At 43.0% G+C, this 23,691-nt stretch overlaps 1 protein-coding gene across 1 annotated transcript in view; it reads left to right on the top strand.

Moving 5' to 3' along the window:
* TM6SF2 (transmembrane 6 superfamily member 2) overlaps window positions 1-20,769 on the top strand; it is a 57,084-nt gene extending 36,315 nt beyond the window's left edge. Inside the window, exons 4-10 of the mRNA XM_075851200.1 lie at window positions 7,789-7,892; window positions 10,010-10,092; window positions 17,566-17,690; window positions 17,773-17,874; window positions 18,335-18,427; window positions 20,118-20,237; window positions 20,366-20,769. Coding sequence (XP_075707315.1) covers window positions 7,789-7,892; window positions 10,010-10,092; window positions 17,566-17,690; window positions 17,773-17,874; window positions 18,335-18,427; window positions 20,118-20,237; window positions 20,366-20,572 — 834 coding nt within the window. The 3' untranslated portion in view covers window positions 20,573-20,769. The remainder of the gene's footprint in view (window positions 1-7,788; window positions 7,893-10,009; window positions 10,093-17,565; window positions 17,691-17,772; window positions 17,875-18,334; window positions 18,428-20,117; window positions 20,238-20,365) is intronic.
* The last annotated feature ends 2,922 nt before the right edge of the window (window positions 20,770-23,691 follow it).

Genomic DNA, 23,691 nt, shown 5'->3' with positions numbered 1-23,691 from the left:
TCCACACTCTCTGCAGTAAGGACACAGATTCTCCAGTCAGATGCGTTTCTTGCAGCCCCACTATCAGGGCATTTTGCTTTTTAACCCAGTTAAAGATTGCCTGTCGTTTCCTAGCTTCCCGTATTCCCCGGACATTCCAGGATAGACATTTAACCGATCCCATCAGGCGCCATATCTTTAAGAAATCTGTTACCACTCCAGCCTGCTCCAGTCAAGATATTAGGCCGTGCGTTCCCTCCCTCCTCCCCTCCCCCTCCAACAAAACCTCCCCTCCGAAAAGGGTCAGAGCGACATGTACTGTCTCTCCTATCCAGCAGAAACGCACCATAGTGCGAACTTTTGACATGCCCTATTGGCATCTCTCTTTGAACCATTTAACTTTCTCACCACTTCCAGTGAGCGCTGGCTCCCACTGCTATTTGCATGTATTAAACAATCCCACACAATCAGCAGAATTTACAGATACATTAGGTACCCAGTAACAATCCCACAATAACATTGCCGTCAGGTGCGGCCATTCTTGTTAAAAGGATACCACCCTGCTGTGTTTCAGACAAGGGTGTACACACACTTCGGAGAACTGCATAAGAACATATAATATGCTACAGTCCCGCAAACGCCAACATGGCTCCAGACTTCACCGCCCAGGCGGGCTTTCACGCATCTTCTTCTCCAGCCGATCTCCGCAGCCGTGCCTCATTGCTATCCTGCCATCTTGCAGCCTCTCTGGGGTTCTCAAGGAATGAAGCAGTCCCAAAAGCAACCACCCGCAATTTAGCCGGATACATCATGGAGTACGGTATGGACAAGTTCCTCAGACGTTTCTTTACATCCCAATATTGCAGCCACTTCTTCTGTACATACGCGGAGAAATCCGGATAAAAGGATATTTTGGCGCCATTGATGGAGATATCCTGCCGTTCCCTTGCCTTCCTCAGTATCTTATCTCTGTCCTTGTAGTGCAACAGCTTCACTAAGACCGGTCTCGGGGGCCTCCCCGGTGGTCCCGGTCTGGTAGGTACTCTGTGCGCTCTTTCAACAGCATATAAAGGAGACAACTCTTCCCGGCCAAACTGCTCCAGCAGCCATTTTTCAAAAAACTCATCCGAGTTATTGCCCTCCGTTTTTTCCGGCACTCCGACCAAACGCACGTTCTTTCTGCGTAGCCGATTTTCTAAATCATCCGCCTTAGCCTGCAGGGCCACCACCGCCAAGGACTGAGACTGCACATCCCGCCTGAGCTCCGGCAGAACATCTTCCACTTCAGACACTCTCCCCTCAATAACTGTGGTTCTTTCTGCCACTTTCTGTAAATCATTACGTAGCAATCATTACGTAGCAGGCTTCCCACCTGCCCGGTCAGCATAGATAAAATTGAGGAGTTCTGCTTCACCGCAGCGAATATACCTGTGAGGGAAGGCTCCTTCACCTGGTCTCTCCTGCTATGCGTTCTGCCTTCATCTTACTCAACACGCCAGTCCCGCCGCTGACTCCCCAGCTCTTCCTCCTCCTCACTCACCGTGTCCTCTCCCAGCACTGAGTATCTGGAGCCTGAGGCCATGCTGTCTGTGTAATGGCAGGAAGGAGGTGAAGGGAAAGTGAGCCCTAATCTACCCACCGCCCTGTCCCTGCCTACTTGCAACGACCCGCCCTAGGTGACGGGGTACAACTGGGCGGCGGTCCCTACGCTGTCTAAGTGCACGGGAGAACAAACAGGGAACAAGCAAGGGAAGGGGCAGTAGCCCACGGAACGCCGCGCGGAAACGGAGCGGTGAATGAATAGTCAGGACCAGGATGAAGTGGAGTATGCCAACGTGAGCACGGAGAAGGAAGCAAGCCAGGGGCAAAGCGAAGCAGGTTAAGCGGAACTGCAGCAAGGCAGAAGCACGGCAGAAGCAGGCTGGAGCAAGCAGCAGTGGGGCCAGGAATCCAGAAGAATTACAAGCACTGAGGAAGAGAACACGGCAGGTAATAAAGGACAGGGGGCGGAGCTAACTCCGACTGACCAGGCCGCGATAGGCTCTCCCACTCCTGAGCCTGCCACCCTGGTTGGTGGGAGACGGTGTCAGTCTAACAGGTCTGGCCTCAGGTGTGCATTGATTAATCCCAGGAGTATACCTAGACGTAGTACCTGGCAGATCCCTAACAGTCTGCCTTCCCACTGCCAGCCACCGGCGTCTTGCCTGCTGCAGATCCGCTCGCACGAGGGGTTCTTGCAAATCTCTCCAGCCTGTCTGCTGCTTCAGACCGCATGTGCCTGCTCCTGCATTCAGTCTCCTCGGCGCCATCTTGTCTTCTCGGCCCCGGACTCGCCGGCGGCGTTTTTTGTTTCTTAGAACGGGTCATTGCAGCTGTATTAAGCGGTACCGACTCCTCCAGCCTCCCAGCCTCCAGATCGGTGAATATTACCGGGTAATTCAGGGATAATCAGTACTTTCAGGATGGATACAGCAGGAGCTCCAGCCACACACGTCCTCTTACATCTGCTGCTAGGCCACGCCCCGGTTAATTACTTTCTAATGAAAAACCATTTATGACCACACGTGGGGTATTGCCGTACTCGGGAGAAATTGCTTTACAAATGTTGGGCAGCTTTTACCCCCTTTATCCTTTTGTGAAATTGAAAAAATGCAACATTTTAGTGGAAGAAATGTCGATATTCATTTTCACGGCCTAATTCTAATAAATCCTGCAAAAGACTTGTGGGGTCTAAATGCCCACTATATCCCTAGATAGATTCTTTAAGTGGTGTAATTTCCACTTTTGGGGGGTTTCCACTGTTTTGGCCTCAGGGGCTTTGCAAATGCGACATGGCACCCAAAAACCATTTCAGCTAAATTTGAGCTCCAAAAGACAAATAGCGCTCCTTCCCTTCTAAGCCCTGCTGTGGGTCCAAACAGCAGTTTATTACCACATATGGCATATTTCCGTAATCGGGAGAAATTGTCTTACAAATGTTGGGGTGCTTTTTCTCCTTTATTCCTTGTAAAAATTAAAAATGGCTACCTTTTTTCAGAAAAAAAAGTAGATTTTTACCTTTACAGAATAACTCCAATGAATTCAGCAAAACAACTGTGGGGTCAAAATGCCAACTTTACCCCTAGAAAAATTCCAGCAAAATCAGAATTTCAAAATCCAAATGGTGCTCCTTCCCTTCTGAGTCCTGCTGTGGGTCCAAACAGCAGTTTATTACCACATATGGGGTATTGCTATAATCGGGAGAAATTGCTTTACATAATTTGGGGTGTTTTTTTCTCTTTTATTCCTTGAAAAAATTAAAAATTTCTATGTTTTTGGCAGAAAAAAAGTAGATTTTCATCTTCGCATACTAATTCAAATAAATTTAGCAAAAAAACTGTGGGTTCAAAATGCTAACTATACCCCTAGATAAATTCCCTGAGGGGTGTAGTTTCCAAAATGAGGTCACTTTTGTTTTTTTTTATTGTTTTGGCCCCACAAGACCTTTTCAAACCTGACATAGTACCTAAAATATATGCTAAAAAAAAAGGAGGCCCCAAAATCCACTAGGTGCTCCTTTGCTTCTGAGGTCTGTATTTCCGTAAATTAGCGCACTAGGGCCACATGTGGGGTATTTCTAAAAACTGCAGAATCTGGGCAATAAATAATTTACATTAAGTCACATTTATAAGTTACACTTCTCGGGTAAAACCTTCTGTGGTATAGAATTTTTTTTTTATTACAAATGAATTTTGTAAAAAAAAAATGAAATTTGTAACTTTCACCTCTACTTTGCTTTAATTCCTGTGAAACGCCTAAAGGGTTAAAACACTTTCTGAATGCTGTTTTGAATACTTTGAGGGGTGCAGTTTTCAAAATGGGGTGAATTATGGGGACTTTCTAAAATATAAGGCCCTCAAAGCCACTTCAGAACTGAACTGGTCCTTGTAAAAATCGCCTTTTGAAATTTTCTTGAAAATATGAGAAATCGCTGCTAAAGTTCAAAGTCTTGTAACGTCCTAGAAAAATAAAAGAATGTTCAAAAAACGATGCCAAACTAAAGTAGACATATGGGAAATGTTAACTAGTGACTATTTTGTGTGGTATTACTATCTGTTTTACAAGCAGATACATTTAAATTTAGAAAAATGCTAATTTTTGCAAATTTTCTTCAAATCTTGGTGTTTTTTACAAATAAATATTGAATTTATCGACCAAATTTTTTCCCTAACATAAAGTACAATATGTCACGAGAAAACAATCTTAGAATCACTTGGATAGGCAAAAGCATTCCGGAGTTATTACCACATAAAGGGACACATGTCAGATTTGAAACATCGGCTTCGTCCTGAAGGCCAAAACAGGCTCAGTCCTGAAGGGGTTAAATGGGGAATTAAAAAACAAAACAAACCAGTACTCTCTAATGGGATGGGACTGTTTCAGCAATTGATAGCTGTTTCAGTGTGTCTGAAAAGCTGTAACAGTGTGTGTGACTGGGGTATACATTCTGCCAGTAAGTGCATATCTTCTATACAGGTTGTCTAGCGAAGAGAACCCATCTCTCGCTCTGGAGGTGCAAAGCATGTTGCTATGGTGCTAGCAGCAGGACATCCTTTGATCACCTGATTGTCGGGGGACTATTCTAGAAAAAAAGGACTTTTCAAGTGGATAGCAAGATAAACCTCATTAACTAAGGGCATCAGCTGATCAGTGTCACTAACTACCTTTCTAGCCACTTTTAATGGCTGTACACAATATATAAAACGGAGGCCCCTTTTGGCCTAAATGTGACCATGGGCAAATCACATTGTTGCATCCTTAGCACCTATGTTAAAGGAGGCTCTCCGCTAATAAGGCTCTGGAAGCTGGATATATTTAAATAGGACTTCCAGTACCCTCATATTCCTTTTACTGAGCCTCATTTGTATCAGTACACGCGTGGAAGTTAACTCTTTCCTCATTGCTTGTGTTTATTTCCTCGTAGTTTATAACCATTCTATTTTTGCTGTAATAAAATCGATATTCCATGTCATGATTTGTTTCTGGGTTTGTGCTAACATATATTTGCCAAACCTGAACAAGCAGAACTGTAGTGTAAAGCATGGGGGGATAAAAAGAGAGAGCAGCAATGTATTCCAGATTGCCATAAAGTCAGTATATAAAGTAGATCATCTAAAGACACTGATCAAAGCTCTTCCATAAAAACTACCGTACTTTATAAATATAAGGTAAGCAAGCACCCAAAGGTCATGATTTATATATCATTTTAAGATGACAACTAGGCTACCACTTAATGGAGAATAAAAGAAAACATGTAAAAACAGCACTAACACACTGTGTTCATGTTGGTGGCTTTACTCAGTTATGTATTATAACCAGAAAGCAATCTCTTTTGCAGAATAACATATAGGGGGGAATTTCTTGAACACTACTGGCATAGAAAAGTGGCAACTTGCAAATAAAAATTAGCTTTTTGCGCAAACATTTTATGACTTGGTTTTTCTTGCCACCCTCGCCACTTTTCAGAAAAAGTAAATGGGGCTTGGAAGGGGAAACTCACGCAGAAGGCTTCGTTCACATCTGCGTCGGGACTCCGTTCATGGGTTCCGTCGGACCTTTCCGTCCGGGGAACCCATGAACGGAATCCAAACTGAAACAAACGAAAACCATAGGTTTTGGTTTGCATCACCATTGATTTCAATGGTGACTAATGTGGTGCAAATGGTTCAGTTTGTTACCGTTGTGCAAGGGTTCCGTAGTTTTGACCGAATCAATACCGTAGTTGACTGCACTATTCATTACTTCAAAACGACGGAATCCTTGCACAACGGTGACAAGCGGAAACCATTTGCACCGGATCCGTCACCATTGAAATCAATAGTGATGCAAACGTTTCAGTTTGGATTCCGTTCATGGGTTCCCCTCCATGAAGGAGTCCTGACGCAGATGTGAACGAAGCCGCAGGGTATGTTCACACGCAAAATCAAAACCGGCTGACAATGACGGAGCTGTTTTCAAGGGAAAACAGCCTCTGATTTTCTGCCGTTTTTTGTAGCCCTTTTTGGAGCTGTTTGTCCATTGACACAAAGAAAACCAATTCAAAAACATGACATGCTCCTTCTTTTTACGGGCCGTTTTTTTTACTCGCAGTTTTTTAAAAATGGCAGCGTAAAAAATGCCCGTTTGAACGAGGCGCCGTTTTTCCCATTGAATCCAGTGGGCAGATGTTTGTAGGTGTTTAGCTACCAGTTTTTTCAGGCATATATCGAGGTGTTTACACCCCGAAATATGCCTGAAAGCACGGCGTGTGAACATACCCTAAGGCTGGGTTCACACGACCTATTTTCAGACGTATTGGATGCGTTTTACGCCTCAAAATACGTCTGAAAACAAGCCTCGAATACGTCGGCAAAAATATGCCCATTCATTTCAATTGGTTTGCCGATGTACTGTTCCGACGACCTGTAATTTTACGCGTCACTGTCAAAAGACGGCGCGTAAAATGACAGCCTCGTCAAAGAAGTGCAGGACACTTCTTGGGACGTAATTTGAGCCGTTTTTCATTGACTTCAATGAAGAACAGCTCCAAATTACGTCCGTAATTGACGCCTCGCAAAACGCGAGTACGAGCAATTACGTCTGAAATGACGGAGCTGTTTTCTCCTGAAAACAGCTCCGTAATTGACGTTATTGTGTGCACATACCCTAAAGCCGGATTCACACGAGCGTGTGCGTTTTGCACACGCAAATAACGCTGTGTTTTGTGCGCGCAAAAGGCACTTGACAGCTCCGTGTGACAGCCCCGTATGATGCGCGGCTGCGTGCTTTTCACGCAGCCGCCATCATTATGACACTCAGTTTGGATGTTTGTAAACAGAAAAGCACGTGGTGCTTTTCTGTTTTCATTCATCCTTTTCACAGGTGTTGCGCGAATCACGCTCGTCCCACGGAAGTGCTTCCGTGTGGTGCGCGTGGTTTTCACGCACCCATTGACTTCAATGGGTGCGTGATGCGCAAAAAACGCCCAAAGAACGGACATGTCGTGAGTTTTTCGCAGCGGACTCACGCACATGTCTGCACGGCCCCATTGACTAATATAGGTCCGTGCGACGTGCGTGAAAATCACGGACGTATATCCCGTTCGTGTAAACGAGTCCTAACCGTGTTCTTCTGCATCGTCTTTTACTATATTAGGGCAGTGCCGTGGCTCAGTGGTTAGTACTGTTGCATTTGCCTTGCCTTGTCCTGGGTTCAAATCCAACCAAGGACAACATCTGCATGGAGTTTGTATGTTCTCCCTGTGCTCGTGTGGGTTTCCTACTGGTACTCCAGCTTCCTCCTGTATATAAGTAACAGAAATAAATATATTAAATATGCACACAGTTACTACAACAAGGGAATATATATACATCATAGATATTCACTGCACCTGGAGAAGAGTCTAGGCTATAATCTCAAGGACTTGGTATCATAAGCCTTTTCCAATGTTGCGTTGACACAACTGGCAACAAGAGAATTAAACAATATAATATGGATATGTCAGTAGTTAGAAAGCAAAGGAAGGCAGCACTCCACAGCAAGAGGTTTCAAGTTAAAAATAGCATTTTATTCACCCATTATCAGTGCAATGTTTCAGCCCCAGCATGGGCCTTTCTCAAGCACCCCATGCTGGGGCTGAAACGTTTGCTTTCTACATATTTGGGACCGGAGATCGGGGTCCTAAGGTTTGCACCCTATGAAGTATTATTAAGGCTATGAGCCTGTAAGTGCTGCTCTCCTTTGTGTTTTCTATGTCAGTAGTTAGTTCCTGATGTTATTTTCGTCCTGTAGGGGGAACCATACCTCCGTACCGCACATGGAATGCTCATTTGCTTATGGGATGGGACTGTACATTACTTGCTGTACTTGATTATGTTGGCAGCAATTGCTCGTGGGTAAGTAAAGGAATATTTTGCATTTATAAGCTTACTAGACATTTAGGGCAAATACTAGTTCGAACTTATAACAAATTTTCCTAAACCCAATTCCAGCAGAGTGAATTAATATTACAATTAAGTTGTTCCTAAAGGCTATGTACACCTTTTATTTTTTTATTTTTTTTTAAATAAATCTGTGTGATTGGTGCAACTTTCTAGTTACTATTTATTAAAAAATTTTTTTACTTTTTCAGATACAGCTGCTTTGTATTTTGTATACACAGCAGCTGTATCTAGCGCTGAGACCTGTATCCGTCATGTCAGCGGGACTGACGGCTTCAGTGAAAGTGTGTCCTGCATGTCTCTGACACGCAGGATCGAGCAGTTATCGATCACATCTAAGTTCATAATTTAGATGTTATAGATTACAGGTGCTCGATCCTGCGTGTCAGGATCCAAGGTTTACGTAGCCTTTAAGCATGTGTAGCTTGAAATCTTGCGATACCCTGATATTTAAAGCATGGGCCAGTTGGGACAACCCATGTCTATATGCCCTAGTAGGACATAGGGATCCCCACTTGAGATCCCCTTCTATTAGCCAAAGGGTAGAGGTAGAGCTGGTGCAAAAGTGGCTCTTGTTCTGGTGGACTTTATATTGCCATGTGTTACATAGTCGCCCAGTTGCATCTGCGGGGGGGGGGGGATTTTGGGTGGTTACCTGTAGCTTCCCCTTAGATACCAGACCTTCAGCTATGATTTTATCGTTAAAGTGGCCTGCTTTTGAAAAGAGGTTGTCCATCCCTTTAAGCTGACTGTAGACTGAACAATGTCTGATGAACTTTATGTCAAGCTTTATAAGACACATGAAAAGATATTTCCCACAATATAAATAATTTTCTCCAAGGAAAATCGTTTATTTCATGGAAGATTTTATTCCCATGCATTGCCAGACAGGCATTTTTCTTGGTTGAAAGTGTAGAAAATGCTACGAATGCAAAATTATTTAAAGCTTGAAGAGAAGTGTTCTGACGAATGGAACAGGTTTTTATTGCTCAGAACCAGTTTTAGTTGCATACAGACAAGAATAGCTGTTGATTTTGCTTATTAGGTTAGATGTATGGCCACATAGGGGGTAATTTATTAACCTTTCTACGCCAGTTTTCTGGTGTAGAAAAGTCGCAAAAGGAGCATAAAAGTCGCAATTTACACCGCCTCTTGGAACTTTTGAGTCACCCTCGTGACTTTTGTGGAAAGGGTGTGTGGCCTTGGGGTAAAAGAGCTTGGCCAGAAAACTAGCGTAAATTATAGTGGAAATCTACGCCAGCTCCGAGCTACTGTAGATTTCACTCGATGGGGCATAGCAAAGTCCCTACCTTGCAACCACCAACCAGACTACCCCTTCCATTGAATAGTTAAAGAAGCACTCTGCTTTTTTCTTTTATTGCCCCCTCCATTTGTACATTGGTGTTTCAGTGGGGTGCTGTGTGCAGAAATACTTACCGATCCCTGAATCGTGTCGTTTTCGGGTACAGTACCTGCCGTCACTCTGACACGTCTGGAATCCCTGTGCTTCAAGAATGCATTGAGAGCCTGACTTACATTTTTCTGAAAACAGTGATTCCAGACCAGGTCAGAATGAAGATCATGTAGGCTTCGCTGGACCCAAAAACGACACTATGCAGGGCTCGGTAAGTATTTCTGCACACAGCACCCCACTGAAGCACCAATTTACAAATGGAGGGGGCAATAAAAGAAAAAAGTGGAGTGCTTCTTTAAATAAATAAAAAATAAAAAAATTCCCTTATTCCAGCGCAGCTCATACAAGGACCTTACGCTGGGCAGCGTTCGGACTTTGTAATGTGACGCAGCACTGATGACGTTGGTGCGCTGCGTTGCATATAAGGTCCTGATGCTTCTCGGTGTCCTACTCTGCTTGTATGAGAGAGCTAGAGGGGAGAAGAGGAGCACTGAGGTTAGTATGTGGGTGTTTTCTCCAACTATTCAGTCTATTAAGACTGGCGTATGAAATGCCAGTATTAATAAATTCCCCCTATTGACTGCTAATTGTTATTGGTACCGTCATGATACCTTAGCCCAGTTTCTGACAAAGTGTTTACTTTTGTTTTTCTACCCAGGAAGAACTACAAGACAGTGGGTCTTTTCTGGCTGGGCTCACTCCTTATGAGCATGCTGGTGTTTTTGCCTGGGAATGTGGTTGGTAAGTGAAGATCAAAATCTGTCATTTACTTGTCAACTTTGTACTGGGCTCAAGTGTTCAGAGGTTGTCATGATAAAAGGTCCATACAGGTCCAGCCTGGGGTTGGATGGCGCCCTGTGCGGGACTCTCTATTGCTGCCCTCCACAAACCAAAAATTAACCACACATATAGACACGCACATACTGGAACATAAATACAGTACATGCAGCAGCACTCTAAAAAATATAATAAATGAGCAGGGTGCCAGCAAACAAATGATCCTGATTCAAGGATCTTCAATAGTACAAAGAAATTCTTGCAGCACTCCCAGAATAATCAGCTTACATAGTGCCACCGTAAACTGAAATAAACAAGATTGCATTTTTCACTTATCCTGGAAGTGCTGCAAGAATTTCTTTCTACCATACATAAAGGTAAATCTATAGACATACATACACATACTGTATATACAGACACACAGGCACATAAATACACTGACAGGAACATATACAAATACATAAGGCACATATTTACAAGCAGAAAGACACATTCACATACATACCACTATATACAGTGCAATGTAGTAGATGTCACCCGCAGTCCTATGTAATACCACAGATCACACAGGGATAGCTTTCTGAAAATGTAGTAGATGTTACTTGCAGTCCTATGTAACACCACAGATAACACAGTGATAACTCTCTCTAAGTACAGATAATGTAGTAAATGTTACCTGCAGTCCTATGTAACACCACAGATAACTCAGTGTTAACTATACCCACACATATATAAACACACACAGGCATACATATATACACACACTAACATAGAGACATATATACACATATACACTCACAGACAAACAGAGTCATAGACACTTACCATCTCTCCTTGCTGACGGGGATCACAGGGTTCTTGCAGGATGGGCTGTGGGCCGAGCTTCTTCTTCTGCCCTTGCTGCTCGTCTCTTGTTTCCTCCATGTGTGTAACGAGGAGCAGAGGACAGAGCAGATGCAGAGCTCAGTGGCGCCCCCTACATGCTGGGAGGGTGCAGCGCCCTGTGCACTCGCACAGGTCGTACACCCCTAAGGTTGGCCCTTGTTCCATATAATATGCATCCTGATAACTAATCTAGACCACAGACTTTTAATCTTGGCCCCTTGATAGTGGATGACAAAAAACATAACATTTCTTCAAAGTGATATTTGTTTTTGGAACTACATTTTTTTTTAGCCCCTTGCCACCGCAGCCATTTTTCAGTTTTTTTCATTTTCGTTCCCCACCCCACATCTTCCAAAAGCCATCACTTTTTTTTATTTTTCTGTCGATATGAGGGCTTGTTGTTTGAGGGATAAGTTGTAGTTTTTCACGGCACCGTTTATTGTACCATATAATGTACTATAGGAACTGGTCACAGCAGGGACAGCAGATGGCTTTAAAAAAGGCTTAGATAATTTCCTAGAACAAAAGAATATTCGCTCCTATGTGTAGAAACTTTTTACTTCCCCTTTCCCATCCCTTGGTTGAACTTGATGGACATGTGTCTTTTTTCAACCGTACAAACTATGTAACTATACTAGAAACCTGGAAAAAGATTGATGATAAAAAAAAAGCCATTATGTCGCCATATTCTGAGACCCATAACTTTTTTATTTTTACATAGATTTTGTGGTATGAGGGCTTGTTTTTTGCGGGGCGAGCTGTAGTTTTTATTGGTACCATTTTGGTGTACTCGACTATTTATTAAATGTTTTGTGGCAGACGAGGTGACCAAAAAACAAACTTTGGCATTTTAAATGTTTTTTTTTTTTTTTTACAACATTCATCATGTTATATAACGCGCGTTACCAATTATGTTTATTTTTATTACTTTTGGTAAAAAAAATGGGAAATGGGTTTTATTTTAACTTTTAATATTTTTTTTTGTATATACCCAAAAATATTTTTTAACTTTTTTTTTTATTAGTCCCCCTAAGGAACATTAAAGGGGTTATCCAGCGCCATAAAATGATATTGCAATAATAAACAAACCTAAATTAACCCCTTAATGACCAGCCTATTTTGGACCTTAATGACCAGGCTATTTTTTACGTTTTTTCCATCGTCGCATTCCAAGACCTATAACGTTTTTATTTTTGCGTCGACTTAGCTGTATAAGGTCTTGTTTTTTGCGGGACAAGTTGTATTTTTTAGTAGCACCATTTTTAGGTACATATTATTTATTGATTAACTTTTATTAACTTTTTTTGGGGGGGAATAGAAAAAAATGAAATTTCGCCACTTTTTTGCGTCCTAAATCTACGCCGTTTACCGTGTGGTATAAATAACACAATAACTTTATTCAGCGGGTTGTTACGATTGCAGATACCAAATTTGTATCGTTTTTGTATGTTTTACTACTTTTACACAGTAAAAACTCATTTTTTTCAAAATAATTTTTTTTTTGTGTCTCCATATTTGAAGAGCCGTAACGGTTTTATTTTTTAGGCGATGCGGTTGTATGAGAGCTTTTTTTTTTGCGGGAAGACTTTTAGTTTTTATTGGTACCATTTTGGAGTAGATGCGACTTTTTGATCACTTTTTAATCACATTTTTTTAAAGTCAGGATTCACAGAAAACAGCAATTTTTCCGTCGTTTTTTATTTAATTTTTTACGGCGTTCACCGTGCGGGTTAAGTAATGTAATAGCTTTATAGTCGGGGTCGTTACGGACGCGGCGATACCAAATATGTGTAACTTTTTTACTTTTATTTTGGTTTTTTAATACTAAAGCAGTTTGTAAGGGGAAAAAGTGGGTTTTTCATCACATTTTTTTTAATTAACTTTATTAAACTTTTTTTTAAAACTTTTTTACTAGTTCCACTAGGGGACTTTAATATGCGATTCTCCGATCACTATTATAATATACTGCAATACTTTTGTATTGCAGTGTATTACTGCCTGTCCGTTTAACATGGACAGGCATCTGCTAGGTCATGCCTGCGGCATGATCTAGCAGGCATTCGCTACAGGCAGACCTGGGGGCCTTTATTAGGCCCCCGGCTGCCATCGCAGACACAGATACTCTGCGATCTTATCGCCGGGTGTCAGTGGGATGAGAGGGAGCTCCCTCCCTCTCTCAAAAACCACTCAGATGCGGTGCACGCTATTGAGCACCGCATCTGAAGGGTTAAACGGGTGAGATCGATACTGATATCGATCTAACCCGGCAGAGCAGGGACGCTCCCAGCCCTCAGCTACGTCTGGCAGCTGAGAGCAGGGAGATTTGACAGCTCCCTGCTCTGTTTACTTTATTCTGATGCAGTGCCGTGAAAAGGCTTATGCATCAGAATAAAGCCCGTTAGTGGCCGCCGTGAAAAGGCGTATTGGCGGCCACTAACGGGTTAAAGAGAAAGTGTCGCTAGAAATTTTTTATTTTTATTTTTTTAGTCTAACTATAAATAATTAAACATTGTTCTAATTTTTTTAATTTTTTCACGTGTCAGGAAATATTATAAATTAGATTCTAATTTATAACATTTCCCTGTGCTGGTCACTAGAGGGAGCAATTCCCAAAATTGCAGCATTGGCATGTGGTAAAGCAACCACATTGCTTTATGCTGCAAAATTTGAGAAGACACACTCGCTCTTGTGTCCTCAAACAATCCCCCCTCCTTTATCCTGGCTAGTGCCAGGAGAAAGGAGGGGATTGAACGTTCAAACCTCTTACACTGTGTGTCGCCATTTTTTGAGCGAATACACAGTGTAGTAGGCTTACATACAGTGCTAATCACACAGTAAAACACGAACAAACACAGACGTAACTTACCTGTTCCTGCCGCCGCAGCTCCCTCTGGTCCGTCCGCTCCGTCTGCTCCCTGCGCACCCTCCTAGTGCTTGCTTCAGAACACCTGTTCCGGAAGCCACGACCGGAAGTAGTAATCTTACTGTCCGGCCGCGGCTTCCGGTCCACAAGAAAATGGCGCCGGATGTCGCTCAGCCGAAGACCTTCCATTTGGACTGTGTGGGAGCGGCGCATTCGCCGTTCCCACACAGACGGCGTACAGCATAGTGAATGGAACGGCTCCCGTTCATATTCACTATGGGGCTGTATGTGCCGTATTCCATCTCTGTATGTGTCGTTAATCGACACATACAGAGATGAAGAAAAAAATGGCAGCCCCCATAGAGAAGAAAAAGTTTGAAAATAAAAAAAAGTAAAACACAAACACACAAATAAATAAAACATTTTTTAATAAAACACTAAAGCAAATTTATATAAAAAATTTTTTTTTGCGACACCCTTCCTTTAAGGTGACTTACTAATATACCTCAAGTTCTTGTTGTGCGCTGATTTCAGGTATAAAGATTAGTGACATGGTCCCGGAAGTTGATTACTTCTTGCCGTATTGATGATGCACCGACACCAGCCCATGTGATCGAGAAAGCGCTCTCTCCTCCCCTGTGTCGGCGCATCATTGAAGCATGTGACCTCAAGGGGACTGGCACTGCGAGGATGTTGAGAAAGTTAGCCAGCGCTGTCTTGATTCCCTGCGCATGCGGATTGTTCACACAGTGCCGGGAGCAATTACAACAGCAGAGCGGGACATGTGCAGAGCAGCGGGTGGGCATGCCTTCAGGAGCTGAAAGAAAACTGCAATGATTTCTTGCAGGCAGCGTTAGTTTAGCAATGTGTAACGTTGATTACACATATTTGTGGTTTTTTTTTGTTCGTTTTATGGTCCCTCGATAACCCCTATAACTAGTGATCGTTGGATCGCTTGCACAATATATTGCAGTACTTATGTATATTGTGTTTTTTACTGCCTCCTATTAAGCCCTGCCTCTAATCTTAATAGGAGCAGAGGGATGGCAGACATGGGTGCCTTTATTAGGCCCCCCCAGGCTGCATTGACAACCATTGGTACCCTGCGATTGCGTCCCAGGGAAGGGGGGTAATGGGTTGTTGGAGGGGTCTGCTTCCCTCTTTCTAACGGCTTAGATGTTGCGGTCGCTATCGATTCCCCTTGCCAACTATGACGTAATCCTGCAACAAATGTCGCCATGGGGTTAAAGTTTTACAATGTATTATAATCATATTGTACATTTGGATAAAAGTTAAAAAAAACTTTCACGTTAGAGCCGGAGCCCGGCTGTCATCAGACTTCTGCATCGGAATAAGGCCCCTTAGTGGCCGCCATCAAAAAGCATCCTGTTGGTTACTAAGGTGTTAAAGCATACCATGTAGACGAAACCTATTACCAGAAACATTGTAATATAAAAACCTGTTTGTACATTACTTTTTGTGCATTAATATTTCTTAGAATCTAGAGGTGCAAAACGAGGAAGCTAGAAAGAAGCTCTTCCTGCTGTCTTGGGGTCACAAAACATATCACATGATCTTTGCCATTGCAGCTGACTGGCTGTGAATGATCATCTATCAAATCTGCCTCAAAATCTTGTGCAAGATCCTTATAATTTGTAGAAGTACTGTGGGTTTATGGCTGTAGTAAGGCCCAGTTCCCGCAGATTATTTTGTGGGTGATTTTGATGGGGAGAACGCGTCGGAATCAGTGCCAAAAAACGTCTGAAACCGCCTCACATTTCATGTATTTGTAAATAATTTTAGTACATATTGAAGTAACTTCGCGACAGAAGCAGTCTGTGATAGATCCTTTCTGCCAGCAGAGATACTCAGCGCCTATGTAGTGCTGCTGATCTCTGTACTTTCACTGTGTTCTGACATTGGAATTGGAACTGAGTTTTGATAAGAATGTATTTTTGTTTTTTTTAAGCATTATTTTTATTGAGATATCAAAACAAGGTAACAAAGATTCAAGACAGATAAATGTCAAAGTTTTATCATTCCTAGTATAGCTGTTTATATTTGCATAGCAAGTCTGAACTTGAAAATTAAAACCAAGTACAGGCATGTAACAGTAGACAATATTTTATCCATAAATTTCCGAATGACACATTCACCAATGTGTCCCTTGCACGGCGAGTAGTTCCATAGGGCTAGTGAATCTGCCATAAGTGGGCCTAATACTTCAAGCTACACATGAAGCCCAATTTTTAGGAAGGATTGTAGGGTACACAGCAATACCACAGTGAGCTTCCCATTAAACATATAGTAGTGCATCTGGCTCCTAACCTCAGAGAAACGGAGGGTAGTTTGTTACCAGGTATAGTTTGCTTTGTGGCCAGAAAGAAAAAACGTATGAGCATTTGCTATAGCGTGGGTGACGACTTCAATAACCGTATGAAGGAAAGTTTCCCAGGGGCTTTTAGTAAGGTTATAGCCCATAACGGTACCGATTAGATAGTAGGCTCTAGACCAGAAGTTTGGCACTTTAGAAAATGACAACCAGATATGAAGCATATCACCAGTGGAGGTGCAGCCCTTGAAGCAAGTGGGGATTCCCCAGTACAGTATGGGCAATGTTGTATGGTACTAAGTGCCACCTCATTACCACTTTGTAGGAGGTCTCATGTGGATAGCCAGGTGCGTGTGCATCGCTTGCCTGGGCAAGAGATAGCACCGGGATGCATTATGGGAAGAAGGCAAGCCGGCTGAGGCAGTGTGATGCTCTGGACAATGTTCTGCTGAGAAACTTCGGGTCCTGGCATTCAAGTGGATGTAACTTTGATATGTACAACCTACCTAAACATTTTTGGAGACCAAATACATTCTTTCCCTAGCAGTGGTCTCTTTCAACAGTATAATGCGCCCAGCCACACTACAACAATTTTTCAGGAGGTTTGAGCAATATGACAAAGAGTTCAAGATGTTGACTTGGTCTCCAAATTCCTCAGATCTCAATCCATTCAATCATCTGTGGGATGTGCTGGACAAACAAGTGTGATCCATGTAGGCCCCACCTCGCAGCTAACCGGATCTGCTGCTCCTGATACCACAGGACACCTTCAGAGGTCTTGTGGAGTCCATACCTCCACGGGTCAGATCTTGTTTAGCAGTACAAGGGAAATTTTCACAATATTAGGCAGGTGGTTTTAATCTTATGGCTGAACAGTATTCCCAAGATGTTTATGAGCTAAATAGGGAAAGGGACATTTTCAAAATGTAAGAGCATATATAAATTTGGTTATTTTTAGACCCCAGAAAATTGTCAATAGACTTTGTTCTTAGCTCCATCAGTGACTCATAGCTCAGCATGTTCTGTTAAAACTAGTGTTTTGAATTTAATAAGACTTGGGAATAAAACTAGTCTCCTATATCCCACTGTGTCACTATGATTTGTGTGTAGATGTGTCATAGTGGCCTGAGAGACAAACGTATGCTTCTGTCACCTTCAGGATGAGAGATGGTGGATCTGGGGGCGTGTATGCCTTTTTGTACGGCTATGAAATCTCACTAGGGGCCCATGACTCAGTTAATGTCACTTCTATTGTACTGTGACACGAAGAGAGATTGTTTGGTCTTGTTCACTTGTGACAGAATTCTTATCTTTCTCCTGCAGTGAATTTTTACTGAGTTGTGTAATTGTATTTCAGGGAAGTATGGGACTGAAGTCCGTCCTGCCTTCATCCTTAATGTTCCCTACCTGTTTGTTCCTGTCTGGGCAGGAATTAGGATATTCAGAGTGAAGCGTGCTTTTACCAAAATACTAGCTGAAAAGGTAACATTGGCAGAAATATCCTTATTCACCAGTGTGATGTACTATATATTTTTATTTTGAGAATATGTGTGTTTTTTTTCAGGTGACCATGGCACACAGTGAAGGAATTTTTCAACGCCCATTAGATATTGCATTGATTTTGTATCTGTTAGGAGCCATTACATTTACTCTTTTCAGGGGTCTGGTAAGTATAAATATAATGACATTTGTCGTATACATGCCACTATATTGTGTATATTGCTAGATATCAAGCCTGTCCATAGGTGAAGGGAGAATGCCTTTGTCCTATTGTTCTCCTAACTCCCTTCTGCTGAGTGTGCATCTTTTGCTCTGCTGCTGATCGCTTCGGAGATCACTTGCAGCACTATCATCATCACAGACGCACACACTTTGGGTAAGGCCACACGTAGTGGTTAATGTGCGTCAATTATCGCAAAATGCAGCGGTTTTGCAATGTGGTTTTTGGTCACATGGTTTTTAAAATGTTTTACCTGTAAGAACCAATTGCCATATTTTGACTGTACATAATGGAGTCATAAAACCACCATATGCATGAGGCTAATGTTTTAGACTGTACATATATTCTAACCTAACTACTGTATATGTTATATTTTGCTATATTCTGCCTTCGTTTGCATTTATAGCTGGCACTGGACTGCCCTTCCGACTCTTGCTTTACCTATATCTATCAATATGAACCATACATAAGGGACCCTGTGGCATATCCTAAAGTACAGGTAAGTGTGCAGTTATGTTGTTTGTTGTTAAAGTGCCTGATAAACGATTAATAAAGAAAGTAATGTTTTTAATGAGCTTTCTAATATTAGTTATCTTCATTGACATTACCATATTATAGTAATGATTCAAATATCAAAGAAGGGAATTTAGATTCCATGAGTTTGTCTTTATGCTGCCATGTTGACAGGTGCCTTTGCTTTAGGATTTTTTCAGACAATCCTCTTTATTTGTGTTTGGGGATGAGCGGCATTAGATGTGCTTTTTATTAGGGGTAGTGGGGATGAGAACTCTTGGTTTCCTTAAGATCCTTTAAGCAAGTTAAACTTGATAGTGGAAATGTGTAATGTGAAGGTTATAGCCTTTTGACAGTTGCTCTATAGATCCCTACATACCAGTGTTTTTCCAACCAGGGTTTCCCTCAACACTGGCTCCTTGGAACCTTGTCAGGGGTTCCCCAGAAGACTGTAGCTGTAAGGGCTATAACTTTTATTCGCTTTTTATAACAGAAAACATGACAAACAAATTTAAGCCTACAAAAAGTTACTAGGCACAGAGGCAGGCAAAGCAGTCAACAAATATAGAATGCTGTACTCACCCCTACACCAAGCTTCTTTGAGGTAGAAATCGAAGTAGGGGTACCTGGTAGTGAAAACCATAAGATTAAGCAAAGTGTATGCAAAAAATGTTAAGGCCAAGTACAGGTAGTTCATTAAATGTCGACTGTTCTTAACCCCCTAACGACATTTTACGTACTAGTATGTGACAGCCGTTAAGGAGAAATATGGAGCAGGCTCACTGGCTGAGCAAGCTCCATACTTAGCGGGTGACGGCTGTGTTATAAAGCGGACACCTCACTGCAATGGGCGGAATCATAGATAACTTTGATTCCACCCGTTTAACACCTTAAATGCGTCGGTCAATCGCAACTGTGGCATTTAAATTGTTAGAATCTGGGGGCGCCCCCCTCCAAAACGCCATCGCCCCCCACGATGCGATCGTTGGATGACAATTTTTGTTATGGCAGCCTGGGGACCTAATGAAGGCCCCCAGGTCTGCCATCTTTGTACTACTTTGAAGCTCTGCCTCTGTGAGGGATTCAAAGGAGACTGTCAGTATCACGATATACTGCAATACATTTGTATTGCAGTATATCATGCAAGCAATCCAACGATTGCTGGTTCAAGTCCCTTAAGTTTTTTATAATGTTCCAAAAAAAAAGAAAAGTTAACAAATACCCACTTTTCCCATTCTAAAGCAATGTCTGTAAAAGTCCTAACTATCACAATATAACATATAAGTTTGGTATCGCCATAATCGTATCACCCTGTAGAATAAGGTGCACATGTCGTTTTTACCGCCTGATGGACGCCGTCAAATCAAAACCTCCCAAAATATGGCGTAAATGCTGTTTTTTTCCCATTTCATCCCACATAATTTGCAGCTTCCTAGTACATTATGCAGTACAATTGGAAGGTGGGGAGGAAAAAACGAAAATGAAAAAACTCAAATTGGCTGTGTCAAGGGGTTAAAGGAAATATCTTTCTAATGTATATGTGTTTGATTATATACTGAAGTTATACTCTATTATTACTAATGTTCAAAATGTTTTTTGTTTTTTTATAAATGATTTATGTATTGAACATACTTGTAACATTTGAGAGAATGAGCTGACACCTTTTTTCCGTCCAGATGTTGGTAAACATGTTCTACCTACTTCCATTTCTGTGTATGTCCATCTATGCTCTGTTGGTTCCTGGCTGTACATGGATGCTGGACTGGACAGTAGTCTATGCTGGTGCAATGGCACAGGTAGGTCCAGACTTTTTAGTGCAAATAAAAAGTTATTCTATTGGTTTCTTTGGCATCTGCTCTTTCGTTGTCTGCTCCAGTTTTATACATGGGGTCCTAGAATTATTCATCTACATTTTTCTTTATAGGCTCAGTTTGCTCACATAGGATCTTCAATCTACCACCGAACGCCATATACTTATCGTGTCCCTCGAGAAGCATGGTGGGAGTTCCTGATACTGAATGTTTTGTACACCCTGGGAATGCAACTACTGGCTTACCGATGTGTTAAAAAACCAGCCTACTTTCTCAAAGACACAAAGCAAACTGTGGAGGAAGGCAAGAAACAAGATTAATAGGGGTTTTGTAGTTGGATTACAGCGGTTCTTGAGTAAGCCATGAACATGAAGATGGCTCTGCATGGCTAGCAGGACTCTAAGCTTTGATCAGAATGCTGTCGAGGAAGCAAATAAGGACATGTTAATGGACTCTGGAAGAATATATTTTCTGTTTTTTGCACTGGATTTCTGCTAATAAATAAGATTTCTCTGAATCATTGTTTATTTCATACATACAGTATAAATATACTTGTCTCTGCTTTCTTCAGAAACAGTATGGCTGCTTTCTTCAGAAATAGTGCCGCTCTTGCCCATGTGTCTGGTATTGCAATCAATCCTTATTTACGTTAACAGAGATGAGCAGCAATCCTAAAAACAAGTAATGGACAAGACTGGATCTGTTATATAGCTTTTTTAAATTTCACCACTTTTCCAAAGAAAAAATTATCTGTTGAAAAAAATTAATTGTGTCGTTGCGTTCTGAGAGCCATAACTTCTTTATATTTTAAGTGAGAGGCATGAAGGCTTATTTTTTGCGGGGGAAACTGTAGTTTTTATTAGTAACCATTTTGGGGTGCATGTGACTTTCTATTAGAACTGCCGAGATGCGTCAGGGTGATGGAGGATCGAAGCTGAAGTGAAGGCTTTCTTGAGGCTAATGAATGCGGACTCTGCCTCTGGAGTCCACACCTTGGCGTTCACACCCTTCTTGGTAAGGGTAGAGATGGGAGCCGTCAGAGATGAAAAGTTCGGAATAAACTGCAGGTAGAAATTGGCGAATCCCAGGAACCGTTGTATGGCCCTTAGGCCTTGAGGACGTGGCCATTCCAGGACAGACTTTAGTTTCTCAGGGTCCATCTTAAGACCTTGATCCGAGATGACGTAGCCCAGGAAGGGCAAAGACTTCTTTTCAAAGACGCACTTCTCCAACTTGGCATATAAGCGATTCTCTCTTAGTCGCAGAAGAACTTGACGGACATGCCTCCGATGGGTCATCGGATCTGGGGAGAAAATCAAAATATCATCGAGATAAACAACAACACAGACATAGAGCAGATCTCGGAAAATATCATTGACAAATTCCTGAAATACTGCGGGAGCGTTACATAGTCCGAAGGGCATCACTAAGTATTCGTAGTGCCCATCGCGGGTGTTAAATGCCATCTTCCATTCGTCACCCCGGCGAATCCGGATTAGATTATACGCCCCCCGCAGACCTAGCTTGGAAATTTTTTTGGCTCCTTGTATGCGATCAAACAGCTCGGATATAAGTGGCAACGGGTATTTGTTCTTGACCGTGATCTGGTTGAGACCACGGTAGTCCATGCAGGGATAATGAGATCCATCTCTCTTTTTAACGAAGAAGAAGCCTGCCCCAGCTGGGGAGGAAGATTTTCGAATAAAACCCCTCTCCAAGTTCTCCTTGATATAGGCTGACATAGATAAAGTCTCTGGCAAGGAGAGAGGATATACTCGTCCACGGGGAAGAGAAGCATTAGGGACCAGTTCAATGGGACAGTCAAAACTCCGATGTGGAGGCAACGTCTCAGCCTCTCGTTTGCAGAAGACATCCGCAAAACTGGCATACTGAGATGGTAGACCGGAGAGTGATTGAGGCAGAGGGGCCATAACAGGACGGACTTGTGACAGGCAATGGCTATGGCATCTGGAACCCCATTGAAGAATCTCTCCGGAATTCCAGTCAAGGACCGGGGCGTGTAGGCAGCGCCATGGCAGACTCAGCAGGATAGGATTGATAGCTTTAGGTAGTACCAGGAAGGTGATCTGTTCTGAGTGAAGAGCTCCGACCTGTAGTGTCAATGGCTCCGTGATGAGCATAATGGGATCGGGCAATGGTAGACCATTCACAGAGGCAACAGCCAGGGGTTTCTCTAGATTGATTGTGGGTAGGCATAAACGATCCACTAGATCCTGCTGGATAAAATTAGCAGCCGCTCCAGAGTCAAGATAGGCGGAGGAAGGATGTGACTTTTCTCCAGAGACGATGGCCACAGGAATCGATAATCTGGAAGAGGTTTTAACGTTTGGAGACGTTCCACCTAGAATTGCCTCTCCAACCAACTCTAGGGGCTGGAGTTTCCCGGTTTCTGTGGGCATTGGCGCACAAAATGACCCTTAAGGCCACAATACATACATAGTCCAGAGGAGCGTCTGCGCTGCTTCTCCTGTTCAGATAACCGGACTCTGTCCACCTGCATGGGTTCTTTAGGTAGCGCACTAGGGGAAGACAATAGTGGTCTCTGGACCGAGGGTGCTGGTCTGTGGACCCGGCTCTCCTGTCGAACCTCTTGAGTGCGCTCCCGGATTCTAATGTCAACCCGAGTGGCTAACAGGATGAGGGCATCCAAGGTAGAAGGAATGTCGCGGGCCGCCAGTTCGTCCTTGATGTGAGAGGACAGTCCCTGCCAGAAGGTTGCCACCAGTACCTCATTGTTCCATGCCAGCTCGGCTGCTAGGGTACGGAAGGAGGTAGCATACTCCCCTACTGTGGAGCCCTCTTGCTTGAGGGTCAACAGAGTGGCTGCGGCAGAGGAAGTTCGACCCGGCCCCTCGAACACGGCACGAAAGGACTGCAGGAACAAGGCTAGGTCCGAGGATACAGGTCCTTGTTGCTCCAAGATTGGGTTCGCCCATGCGAGGGCCTTGCCAGCGAGGAGGGAAATAATAAATGCCACTTTGGCCTCCTCGGAGGGGAAGAGATGAGGCCGCAGCCTAAAATGAACCGTGCATTGATTAATAAATCCTCTACATGCTCTGGGATCACCGTTGTAGCGAGGAGGAAGAGACAGAGGAACTGTGGATCCGGAACAAACAGGAGGAGCAACGGGCAGTGGCACAGCAACAGCCTCAGGAGGAAGAACCGGGGGTGGAACAGTGAGTAGATCCAGGCGGACCAGGATAGAATTCACAGCCTCAAGGAGTTGATCCTGACGTGTGAGTAGGTCATGCATCTCTGTCTGTATCTTCTGGACTGCGGTCTTGGGCTGGCCAGCGGGTTCCATGGCCTGAGTGTACTGTCACAGAGTATGTGGACCCACCAGGCCGCTCCGCCGTAGCGGGGAGGCAGTTGACCAGGTCACAGTCTATACGAAAGTCAATAGCAGATAGCAATGCTT

Source organism: Rhinoderma darwinii, chromosome 1, assembly GCF_050947455.1.
Source record: "Rhinoderma darwinii isolate aRhiDar2 chromosome 1, aRhiDar2.hap1, whole genome shotgun sequence".
NCBI classification, from domain to species: domain Eukaryota; kingdom Metazoa; phylum Chordata; class Amphibia; order Anura; family Rhinodermatidae; genus Rhinoderma; species Rhinoderma darwinii.
The sequence above is the reverse complement of the archived record's forward strand: the minus strand, read 5'-3'. Positions and strand labels throughout refer to the sequence as shown.